At 55.5% G+C, this 12285-nt stretch overlaps 1 protein-coding gene across 1 annotated transcript in view; it reads right to left on the reverse strand.

The window, feature by feature from the left end:
• Nucleotides 1-4201: 4201 nt before the first annotated feature.
• Ubr4 (ubiquitin protein ligase E3 component n-recognin 4) overlaps nucleotides 4202-12285 on the reverse strand; it is a 121789-nt gene continuing 113705 nt past the window's right edge. The window contains 4 exon segments of the mRNA XM_048350361.1: nucleotides 4202-4557; nucleotides 6531-6693; nucleotides 7509-7599; nucleotides 9787-10011. Coding sequence (XP_048206318.1) covers nucleotides 4493-4557; nucleotides 6531-6693; nucleotides 7509-7599; nucleotides 9787-10011 — 544 coding nt within the window. The 3' untranslated portion in view covers nucleotides 4202-4492.

The following is a 12285-nucleotide window of genomic DNA, read 5'->3' on the forward strand; positions in this document are numbered from 1 at the left end:
GAGCCCACGTGGTGACCAAGGCCTGTGGGGCCACCAGAGTCCCTAGAAGTGGGCACAGGATTGAGGCTCAGTGAGCCCGGTCCAAGCGTGTGCTCAGGAACACCGGCCTGGGGCAACCCACAGACGTGCTCAGAGCCTGGGCTCCCTGCCGGGGCCACCCTGCCCCCGGACGCCCTGCTGGGCTGGTTGGTGCGCACCTGTCTTGAGCTCGAAAGCTGTAGCCTCTCTGCTGCACCAAACGCCAGTGGGCTGATTGCTGCTCCTGCTATTACTAATCCGCGCTATCTGCCTTTGAGGAAGACCCGATCGTGTTCAGCTCCAGAGGAAGGAACAGGTTCAGAGAGGTGAATTGATTTGCCCAGGGCCACACAGTCGACCAAGGCCAAGCTCCAACCTGAGCCACAGGCTGTGCGACTCCCACCCCGGCCGCCCTCACTGGGCTCTGCTGAGAGGAGGGGGCACGGGGCCTGCAGCAAGACTCGGAGTCGATGGCCCGGCCCGGCCAAGGCGCTGGGTGCAGACCAGGAAGGAGCTGGGGCAGGTGCTGGGGCAGGTGCTACGGCATCTGGTGCGCATTCTTCTTCTTCCACCCCATTAAAAACAGAAACCCGTGGCCGCTGTACGAAGGCAGACCGGTTTGTGGCCCAGCCCAGACACCTGGAATGCTGCTCCCCACGCGGGAAGCAGGCCTCTGGGACCGCGAGAACCCAGTGTGCACCCCATGGTCCTGGCGAGTCACTTTCCCATACTGCCGGGGGTCCCAGGGCAAGCTGGCAAAAATGATGACCATGAATGGTGGCTGCGGGGGCCATGGACTCGAAGCCTTGCTCTGACAGGATGGCCTGCATCCACATTTATAAAATGAGAATAATGATGAACACCTCATTTCAGTCTCCCCTCACCATCTAGCCAGGCCCCCCAGTTGATTACCCTGGCCTGCCGGGCCTCCCTCTCGGTCCCCTGCTCGTCTTGGCCTCGTTTTCCCCCTACCAGTCCTTGATGGGGCCAGGTCACTGAGCGCCCGCCCGCCCACGGTCCGGAGTAAGATGGGGACGCCAAGCCCAGGCGGGGCAGGCGCTGTGTGGCCAGAGCAGCCGTGACCACTGAGGGGAACCTACTCATCGGGTTTGTCTTCTCCCTGGCACAGAGAAAGTGCGGAGCTCAGGCTAGCCCAGTGCTCTGGGGGCGGGGCCAACAGGCCCAGCACAGGGAGGGGGCCCTGCACCCGCACACGCCCGGTCCCTCGCTCTTCTTCTCCAGACTTGCCGGCAAGGCTACAGGGCGAGCTGGCAGCACAGCCCGGCCAGGCTCTGAGTCTGGGCAGGAGACAAGGATGGGGAGAAGGGAGTAGCCCCCCCGCAACCCCGGGGGCAGGAAACACAAAGCAGTAGAATTAAAAGCAAACAAATGCATCACTGAAGCAACCGATCACTGCTGACCGTGCACACATGTACGCACGTGTGCCTGTTGCGTGACACGTGTCCTGACACCCAGAGACAAGAAGCGGCGGCATGATTGTAGAGGGCTCCCACCTCAGCGGTTCCTGATCCCTTCCTACACAGCCACGCTACAGCCATGGGAACTGGGCCCGGCTCTCACCGGCGCCCGCGCTGCCCACGGAGCCAGTGCACTCTCACCAGTGCTGCAGGCCAGCAGGAAGGACACTGGGTCACACTCCTGGAGCCACCCTGTCCACTCACCCCTCGTCCTAACAAGCCCAACAGACCAGAGTCTGTCTCGGCCCTTCCCTTCCCCAGTGTGCACACCCAGATTAATAAACCGAGTCAGGGCCCATGCCAGGGCGGCCAGGGCTGAAGGTGCTGCGGGTTAAGTGCCAACACCCAGGGGCACCAAGCAAAGGCTGCTCCCCTCCCTTGCTTGGCACTAGGCCCTGGCCTTGCCCGGGTCCAGGACACTCACCTGGCCCCTCACCTGGTTCCTGTAACTAAACCCAGGAAGGAACACGTGACCGCTGCTGCCTCCCCAGGGAGGGGCCACCCCAACTCGGGGCCACGCACAAGTGCTGTGCAGAAAACAGCTCCGCCCGGGACATCTCTGCAAACGTAGCTGGGGAGGAGCGGGGCAGGAAGAGGGGGGCCTGTGAACAGGACACCCTGCCCCGTTAAGCTGTCAGCATGCTGCACGTGCAGAGCGGAAGCGAGGCTGGACACAAGGGGAAGGAGCTGCAGGGCTGCAGCAGCCCAAGGGCAGCCCCTCCTCTGGGGTGGCCGCTGGACTCGGCGGCCCTGAGGGGCTGACGCTGGGACAGGAGAGGGGCTGCTGGCTTTGTGTGTGGTGCCCCTCAGCGCTTCCGTTAAGACATGGGCATGGAGAGGAGTCGTGGAGTCTTCACACCTGCCACAGACCCATGTGCCCACCGTGTCCGCAGCCTGGCTGATGGCGGCGGGGCCACCACGAAGCAGCCTCTTGCAGACACCAGGGCAAGCTGTGACAGTGAAAGCACAGTGTGCTCAGACTGGGCAGGACCACAGCTGGGCAGGCCCGGGGAGCTTCTGGAGGAGCCATGCCAACACCAAGTGTCCAAGGTGTGACAAGGAGCTGGAGGCTCACACCCGTAATCCCAGCTATTCAGGGCTGAGATCTGAGGATCATGGCAGAAAAGTCCATGAGTCTTATTTCTAATAGACCAGGAAAAAAAAAAAAAAGCCAGAGATGAAGCGGTGGCTCAAGTGGTAAGAGCATCAGCCTTAGGTGGAAAAAGCCAATGAGTAGGAAGCCCCGAGTTCAAGCCCCAGCACTGGCACTCATGTGCATGCTCACTTGCACGCGCGCACACAAAGTGCAGTGTAGAAGGGAGCCACCTCTAGTCCCACATCTAGTTGGCAGGTCCCGCCCACTTACACCAGGGAAAGGCTCCCATTGGCTCCCCACCCAGATGTGATAAATGCTACTGCCACCTCTCGAGACCACTGAAAGGGGGACAGTGGACACAGAGAAGGAATGGCCTTGCTGAACCCCAGTGAGATTGTCATCTTCCTTGCCGAACACCCCAAGGCCTCTCCTGAGACATGGAGCTTGAAGGACAAGGCAGGCGTTACACAGGGAAACTGGCGACGAGGTGCTCCATGGCTAGGCCTGACCCACACAGCCCCGCAGTCTCCATTCCTCTATCACTGGTGGGTGAGGAGGCTGCAGGGCACAGCAAGCAGGAGCGGGGCCTGAACCAGGCAGGGGCTCCGCCTCACCACCAGGCTGCCATGTAGGGGGCCATGTCATTCTTCCCGAGCATAGCCCCCCCCCAGTGTAACCCAGGGCACTCGTGCTTTGGCACACGTGCTCTGGTCTGCCAGGGCCTCCGGCTGGGCCCCATGACAAGTCCTTTGTCTCTGTGGAGGCTGGAGGCCGAGACATGGCACCTGCTTGAGGCAGCTGCTGCTGGCTGCGTACGGAAGTGACAGGAGAGGACCGGGCAAGTCTTCTGGAGGGTCCTGGGCCCCAGGTTTGGCCCACGGAGTGAGCCACGCATCCACTTGACGAGGCTGACATCACTGGAGTGTGACACCACTCCAGTGTGTGTCCAGAGTGGCCCCCTAAAACAGGCACACCTTCACAAGCCTTCCTCCGATGGGCCGCCTTCCGGGGGCCTGGAGAAGCTCTGAGCAGCTCCACAAAGCGGGCTAACCGGCCTGAGGTCAGAACGCAGCCTCGAAAGCACAAAGCTGTCTGTTCTGAGCCCCTGGCGTGGCCTTCCATGCAAGACTGCACATGCCAGAAGTGAGACCCCGTGGGCAACTGGCAGTGTGCTCTTCTGACCCCAAGTCCACCCTGAGTCTCCTCCTCACGGACAGCTAATAAGTCAAGGGCTTCCCAATGGCAGCCTACATGAAGAGAAAGACCAGGCCCGCTCCGCTGAGCGCTTCCTTCGGCTAGAAAACTATCACACCACTAGTGACTTTGGGTTCCAGTGCCTAAGACTCAAAAGTATGGGCTTTTTGTGGGGGAGAGGGGAGCCCAAATCACAGCCATTAAATGCAATGCCCCAACTTGCCTGCTTTGTGAGATGCCGATGAGGGGTCAGGGAAAGCAAGAGTCCAAGCCACATTTTCCAGGGGTACCGCTGCAAAGCTGCTCTGTGTGTTTGTGTGCGCATGCGTGCATGTGCATGTGTTCCCACCAGAGCCCTGGGCCCATACCACCAGGAGGGCCAGGCAGCAGCCAACACCTCCTTTTCCACTGTGTATTAAGTCATTCGTTTATTTCTCAAGATGTGCACACTCAAGTCTCACGCTGGCCAGGACAACTCACGGCTCCTAGGTATGTACAGGTCCTTCGAGGCTTGGTTACAGACAACTTGGTCGCTAGGGCACCACACACACGAGGTAAACCAGGAAGCCTAAACCCCCACGCCACTCCAAGTAAATGAAGGGGAGGGGTAACAGTGCAGCATCCGGTGGGGGAGCCTGCATGAGGAGGGAGGAAGAAGGTGGAAGGCGAGCTAGCTTCGATCTCCATCGACGGTTTCTGTGGGCGCTCAGGGGACGGAGTTCAGCAGGTCCTTCAGGAAGTTCTCCGGGTCAGTGACTTCCGACAGAAGACCTGGAAGACACAGTACAGGGGTGGGTGGGAGCGCAGTGTCTGCACAGGGTGAGAGGCAGGTCTGCCCATGGGAACCGGGTGGCGGAGGCCAGGGCAGGGGCTGCAAACCCACAGCGGCTGTGTCTTCTGAAGGGGTCTGGGACTGGAGGAGAGAGCATGTGACAGGCTGTGATGGGCAGAGTCGGGTGGTGGGCCCCTCAGCTCTTCTGGCTTCAGCCCCAGCACTAGACCTGGCGCCTGAGCCAAGCTGCCATTTTCTCTGCTAGCCGACAGAGGCAGTGGGCAGCCCCTGCCTGCTGCAGGGACTGAATGAGGCCCTCTGCGCAGAAGGGCCCCATGCCCAGATGGCACTCCCGCCACGTCGGTTCTCTGTAGCCTGCCTGCCCCTCAGCAAGCCAGGCACAGGAGACACCAAGGCCTCTGCTGAAGGATGTGGAGCTGCTGACCCCAAAAAGCAGCCACCATCCCACACAGAGCCGCCTCTGGGCATTGCGCGGACGGAGGGGAATGAGGCCTAGACAGCTTGCTGGCTTTGGAAGGCGTTTTGGTTCCTCAGTTTGAATAGGGTGTGTCTGCTTTGACAGTTTCTAACACCTTAAAGTAATGAAGTCATGCGGGAAAGGCCTGACCCAGCAGTGGAAGCCAGAGGCCCCTGCTGCAGGAGGGCGCAGGGCAGATGCCAGGTCCGTGGGGAGAGGAGCCTTTCCTCTCCTGCCCGCCTTCTGTTCTCACTAGCTCTGACTTGCATAGCCACTCTGACATGGTCATGAGTGACAGGCTCGGGGCTTGGTGCTGAGGACACAGAGGGAAAAACAAGACGGGCTGCCTGCTCTCAGCCACGGCCCCTTCCTTGGATGAGTGCAAGTGTGGCTCACCATATGCACAGGTGCTGAGAGGACGGGTAGGAGCGGTGAGGAGTTGGCAAGGTAACAGACACAGAGGTGAGCAGGGCTGCGGGTGGCACCGGACAGCAAGGCAGGGCTCTCAGACAGAGCTGGCAGCGACCGCTGGGGCCCCTGAAAACAGCTTTCTGCAGGCCCCCCAACTTTTGGGGGAGAAATGGCTCAGGTGGCCCTGGCCTGGGAGGAATTCACACGGCATATCACCTGAGACCTTTAGCGGATCCCTTTCCCAGAGTCTAGAGAGAATGACTGCTACTGGAGGTGTTCTCCCGGTCACAGGATCTAAGGGCTTTCTGTCCATCTTTACACTTCACAGAAGCCTCACAAGCAGCGTGAGAAAGTAGAGAAGTGGTGAGTCAAGCTAACAGAAAGAGCTCAGCAGCTTGGACTACCTCCACTGTGGCTCAGGGCAGCAACGGTCCCTTTGTTCCGGTCAGCCCTCACAATTGTCATGATACAATAGTGCCCACGGCCTGGGAACGCACAGAATCTGTTGTCCTGGTGGATTTTCCCAGGCCTGGGCCTAAGTCACCTCCCCTGCCATCAGCTTGTGTGTGGGATCCAAACAAATCTTAAAACTAGGTTGGTGTAGGTAGAGTTTGCACAGGGGAGAGAACAGTGGTCTTCAGATTTGCTGCGGGATGAATGATCTGTTTCTGGAACAAGTCGTCCAAGTGTGGCTCTATTCATACAGAGCTGTTCTCTGCTCTGCTTGGTCTTTACCATCTATTTAAGAATCTTCTGTGTCCCCTGGGAACACAGGTGACATAAGAGGTCCGTCCCTAGGTGGCAGGGGGGGACAGGTGTGCTCCCTTGCAGATGCTAATGCGCTGAACAGTCCCCAAAAGGCCAGAATGCAGAAGGGGCTCCAGCACTCCCTGGCCGTGCCCCGTGGCCTGCAGAGCCTAGTGGTGGGCTCAGCCGCTGCTGGCTCTTCCTGGGGGGGCCGTGAGCACACAGCACACACCACAGCTGCTGTCTTTGGGGATGCCGGAGGTAGCTACCGCCAGCCCCTCTGAGGCCGCCACGGCGGGCTATCACAGACTTTAAAAGATAAAAGCTGACACTGACCAGCTGCGTCGAAGAACTCTGGGAAGGCCTCCACGGGCATGAACTCCTCCTGGAAGGTTTTCAGGGCTCTGTCGGCAGCTTCATAGATGGGCATGTCGTTGTGGCGGATGTACTCAGCCAGAGAGCAGGACCAGCCGCCCTCCGTGTTACTGGTAGGCACCTTCTACAAGAGCCAGCAGGAGACAGGGTTCGGTGGATCACCAAATGTGCCTGGCCTCTGCCTCCAGTGGCTCAGGCCATTTTCCAGCCCCCTGGAAAAAGCTCACTGCTAGCAGAACTCCCCCCAGAAGGCATGCTCTACCTCCAGGACCCACAGGCTGCCATCCTCTGCAGAGCCCTGGATTATGCACTGTGCCACATGAACCTCTCAACTCCAACATAGAGCTGGGCTCTTTCCTCCCCACACATTCCACTTCTGCATTTCCAAAGCTCTTTCTCTCAGATGGTAAAACAGGATCCACTTAAACCCTCTTTTTTGTTGGCACTCGGTGCCCGGGTGCTGTCCCCCTGAGCTCTTTTGCTCAAGGCTAGCACTCTACAACTTTTGAGCCACAGTGCCACTTGTGGTTTCTGGAGATAAAAGAGTCTCATGGACTTTTCTGCCCAGGCTAGCTTTGAACTGCAAGCCCTCGATCTCAGCATCCTGAGTAGCTAGGATTACAGGCATCAGCCATCAGCGCTAGGCCAAACACTGATTCATTGAAGGCATGGAGAGCTGAGAAGGTCATACTCACACAAGGAGCAAGGAAGGCTGACTGGGGGCAGCTCCCTGCACAAGTATGTTTTGACCTTGCTACAAGCTTAAGAGTGCAGGAGAGAAGTGGTGTTGGCTGCAATGCTCAGCCCAGAGCTGCAGGCCTGGGTTGCAAGTACAAACCCTCTCAAAGCACCCTAAGCTAGGAGGAGCAACCACTGAGGGCTGAGGCAGGGTGAGGGCCAGGGGAACACAAGCCAGCTGGGCCCTAAGGGATTCCTTACCTTAAACATGTTGTAAATGAGATCGACGAGGGCCCAAAAGAGAAGGGAAGAGCGATAAACAGAATAATCCTTCACTGCCTTATCTGTCAGCCTGAAAGAAAATCAAATGCCATCCCATCAAATTCCTAGCAGGACACACTAGCACAGCCAAGGGTCCAGGACCGAGGGACGGTCACATAATCTGTGTCTCATGTGCCCCAAGATCCATGCCTACAAGCCTATCTTCTTAGAAAAAAAGTAGCTACGGGTAAGCAACTCTCAAGTTCTGGGTTCTAAGTCCCAGAGGTTTACTACAAAGATGTTCCATAAATTTCATCCATCTTAACAGTTATCTTCCAAACCAGAGTTCGAAATGGTAATCAAAAGAAAGGAAAAGGATTCCTGTGTTCTCTTGGATATGGTCCTACCAAATGAGGCAGGAAACCAGGCCTACCATCTTTACTTTCCCAACAGGGGATATTTTTAAACTTCCAGCAGACCCAAGCCAGCCAAATACAAATACAAAACTGGCAAACTGGTAGAAAATTGGTGTTGAGCAACAGTGATGTGGAGGATGGAACACATAACCACTTAACGCCTCCTAAATCCTGGGATAATCCTGAAGTAGATTCCCACACCCCGGTGTTTCTAGCCGGTGAATCAGATCAGGATTAAAGTCCGTCAGTGTCTTGGAATCCTGGGGGGGGAGGGGGCGAGGGGGGAAGGTATCTGACAAGGCCCAGTGCCCTCCACAGATACTCCTGGTTTGAGGAATTACAATTCCTATAAAGCAACTCAGAAAGCCTAGACTGCCCTCAGCAAAGGAGCTAAATATGAGCATCAGGGTTCCATTTCTACCACCCGTGCTCTATGAGAGATTGTGTTCACAAACAGCCACCATGGCTGTGCTAAGTCAGTATACACCAGATGCCTTTTGAGACAGATTATTCCACACCTTAGAACACATGGGACACAAAGGGACAGCTATTCAAACTGTTAGTGTTAACTAAGCATTCACATGGGCCTCAAGTGAAGAGACAGCCTAGCATAGGGCGGGCTGGCCACACCTGGACTCAGTATGCTCAATTCACAAAGGTGAGACAGAATGAGACAATTCCCTGTTGGCTGGAGTAAGCTGCCTGCAATCTCTCTGTGCCCTCGCAGATGAGACACCAGGCCAAGCTCTGATGAAAGCTTAACAAACTGAGAGGCTTAAACACCCACAAGTTGTTGGCAGAAGAGGAATCTTTTTCTGCCTCCAACCCCAACTGTACATGACTCAGGACAAAGCCAATGGCCAGCATATTGCCCTAATACCAGGGTGACACCCTCTAACTGCCCTTCCAGCTCCTTTGAGGGTGCCCAACCAGGGCACATCTTCTAGTCTAATTTGCAGGCAGCAGGCTCCCAGTAGCAAACCATGTGGTTGTTTTGGGAAGCAGAATCTTGGTTGTTCCTCACTTAATACTTCAAGGCTACTTAGTAAAGATGACTAAACTGCCACAGAGAAAATGACAGCGCGTGAATGTAGCTCACGCTGGATTTCCCAATGCAACTGTGGCCAAGCCAGCTTTTCCTTGAGTGGCTGGGACAGTAATGAATTCTACCCTCCCACAACAGTGGGAGAGACCCTCTGGGTGGGCTCAGCTTTCACATCCGGCATGGGCAGCCTGTGTCCAGTAAATGGTCACTCTGTTTGTCAAGGATGCAAGCAGAGCCTGACTTGCTAACTTTGGAATCTCAAGATCTACCTTGTGATTTTAAGCTGCTAGCTAACCTTCCATCCTCAGGCTCCTGGGAAACATCAGAAAGTGACATGGTTGTGATGGGGGCAGGGGTTCCACAGAATCTAACCCACTCTACTCCCCCCACTCTATCCAGACCAGATGGCATTGGCCAGATTCAACAGGACAGCTCTAACCTGGTCCTTTGCCATCACGATGTGCCTACAAATGGGCGATGCTTGGTTTCTCAGAGCTGATGGGGGCAAAGGTATCATGTGTGCTACTTCAGGCACATGATGTTCTCTTGGTGTCATTATTATGAGCCTCAAAGTTCCTTGTTAACCCCTAAGTCTAGAAATGGTCCCTCAGACCCTAAGCTAAGGGGCACATGGCACCAGGCAGCAGAAGTTGCGGCCACACCCAACAGTGAGGCCTCTAGGGCAGGCATTTGTTTCTGTCAAGACATAACAGCTAAACAGTGCAAACAAGAAGAACGTCCCTGCTGCAGGAATCAAGAGTGGCTCTAGCCTATGTGGATACAACATAAGCAGCGGCTTCCTGAAGCAAGCACTGACCTAGTGGCTCCCCCTGGAGCCACTGCCCGGGCGTGTGAGGTCACCAGCAGCCTCCGCAGGATCTCTATGCGCATCGCTCTCCACTGCTCAGGGGGCAGGACGTGCAGGGCCAGCACCGTGAAATAGTGGGGCCCGTCCACGTCAAAGGCACTCTCCACCCACTTCTCTTTGGGCTGTTCCAGGAAGCCTTGGAGATTCTTCTCTTCTCGGGATGTTGCTCGGGTTCTGGAAGAAAAGGAATGTGATGGGGCTGCACAGGATGGAGACTGGCTCGATGTGCCATCTTCTGAGTCTGCTGAACACTGACATGGCTGACAGCCTTAATTACACACCCTTCCCCTGGCAACTCAAGCCTACTGCCCTTCCAGCCCTTGCTCATGCCATCTCCCTGTCCCCACATCAACTCCACGGCATTGTCCACACCTCCTGGCTCTTGCGAACACTGCGGTAGGACATAGACACCAACACTTTCACCATTCTGGAAGCCCAGAACCACCAAGCCACTGAGTGACAGAACATGGAGCCCCCGACTTGAGTCCAAATCCCTGTTGTATTTAAGTGGTTTTCGCTAACTGCATCCGGCTCAGTTAGTGAAGTTCGTGCTGTCTGGGCTGGTTTTCTCATGCTCGTTATTACAAGTTTCTCCCAGGTAGGTGCTGCTGCTTGCTCCTACTCCTGCCTAACCTGTGTCAGTGGCGATCACTAAAAACCTGAGGACCCGGCACTATTCTCATGCTCTACATGAATTGTCTCATTTAATTCTCACAAGAACCTGTGAGACAGGTACTACTGCTGCCCCAGCCTTGGAGAAAAGAAGTACAGAAGACCTAACTACCAGAGTCACGCACTGGGAAAGCCAGCAGCGAGCCAGATCCACCCCACTCCCTATGATAAAGTATGGACAAGTGCTCACGAATGCATCACTGAAAGATCACTCAACTATGAGATTATCCTAACAAATACTCCTTGTACTATTAACGCATGCTAATAAAACAAGTATACATAGATAATTCAAGTCTTCCTGCCCATATATTTCCAGCTACAAAGTCTGCTTATATCTGGGCTGGAACTCTGGTGCCAGGAATGCTCGATGCCATCTTAATTCTGTGTGTATACTGGGGACAGAGGTGAATGGGCAAAAACAATGCAACACTATGCCAGCAGCCACTAGAACTCCAGGTCAGCAGATGGCACTGCCACGGCCACTGGGCTGAGAGCCAGGGGGGAGGGTGGGAAGACATGGTTTCCTTCAGCTCCTTGCAGAATGGGCACGGCCGAAATGGCTGGGAAGACTTGACGTGATCTCCAGCCCTGAGGAGTATTAGGGGTTCTTGGTCACTGCAGGACCTACTCAGGTTCTACTGTGGCTCAGTGGCCATGGCGTGGCACACTTGCCTTTGTGCTAAATGGTCCACCAGAGGTCCAACAGCCTATGACCAAGCTTACTCCCATGTCAAGTTGCTATCGAGGGGAGCACTTAGTTAGCTTCTGCCTGCCCAAGGAATTGCATAAATTCCAAGTACTGGGCGTTGGGGAACATGGTGTTGCTCTGAATCATAGACTCTATCCCAGCTAGGTGCATCATGGGAGGTGTTTTCCTCACTATTTGCTTCTCTTCCTAGAGAATGGAGCAGTCCGCTCTACCACAAGGATGCCAAGAGACAAGTCCCTGCAAAACCACAGGCTTTGTCAGGGCCCAAGAACACTGGTAATTAGCACTGCCAGGGCCTGCAGCAGGGTCTGGACAGTAGCTATGCCTGTGCCTGTCATGGTTGCCAGGGGTCTCTTCTGACAGCCCAAGGAGTTTGGCAGATGATGTAATGTGCTCTGATGGAGCCTGCAATCTCAAGGTCAGTCTTGTGTCCCACAAGGAGAGGGAAGAAAAAAACAACACTGTTGACAAGAAAAAGAACAAGAGCCAGCTGTCCTGCTGCCTCAAAGGCAAGGCAGCTGCCACAAGTGGGCTGTGTGTAGCCTTCCTCCAAGCTGCCAGCTCTCTGCCCACCGGAGCTGTGGAACTCTGCGAAGAGAAAGGCCTGCAAGTTTGCACTCATCCAAATAAAATCTACAAGCTAAGGCACAGTAAATCTCTTAACTGGCTTCTAAAATCTGGAGTGGAGCAGAAGACTTCTCCACCCCTCCCTGCGAGTGCTTCTTTAAAATGACGCTGCTAAGTATCACCCAACTGCTCCAAATGTGCACACATAAAAACACTTCTATCTTTTTTCCTGGCTGCTTTCTTTCTCAGTTGACTTTCCCAGATCATCTTCAGTCCTCCTTTTTGCACCTGCCAGAAGCGTTATTCACTGGAGAGAGTGGGGTTAACAAGCTCATGCATGAAGTGGAGGCAGTTCTGAGGCCTCACCTCACTGGGAAGCCTGCACCCATTAGTCTCCATAGCCCTGACTAACGCAGAATGTGCTCTGGAACTGACCAGGGGGTGATGCAAAAGCTGGGGGGGGGGGGGTCTTGCTGGGTAGAAGGGGGTGGGTTGGGTCA

Source organism: Perognathus longimembris, chromosome 7 (genome assembly GCF_023159225.1).
Source record: "Perognathus longimembris pacificus isolate PPM17 chromosome 7, ASM2315922v1, whole genome shotgun sequence".
NCBI lineage: Eukaryota > Metazoa > Chordata > Mammalia > Rodentia > Heteromyidae > Perognathus > Perognathus longimembris.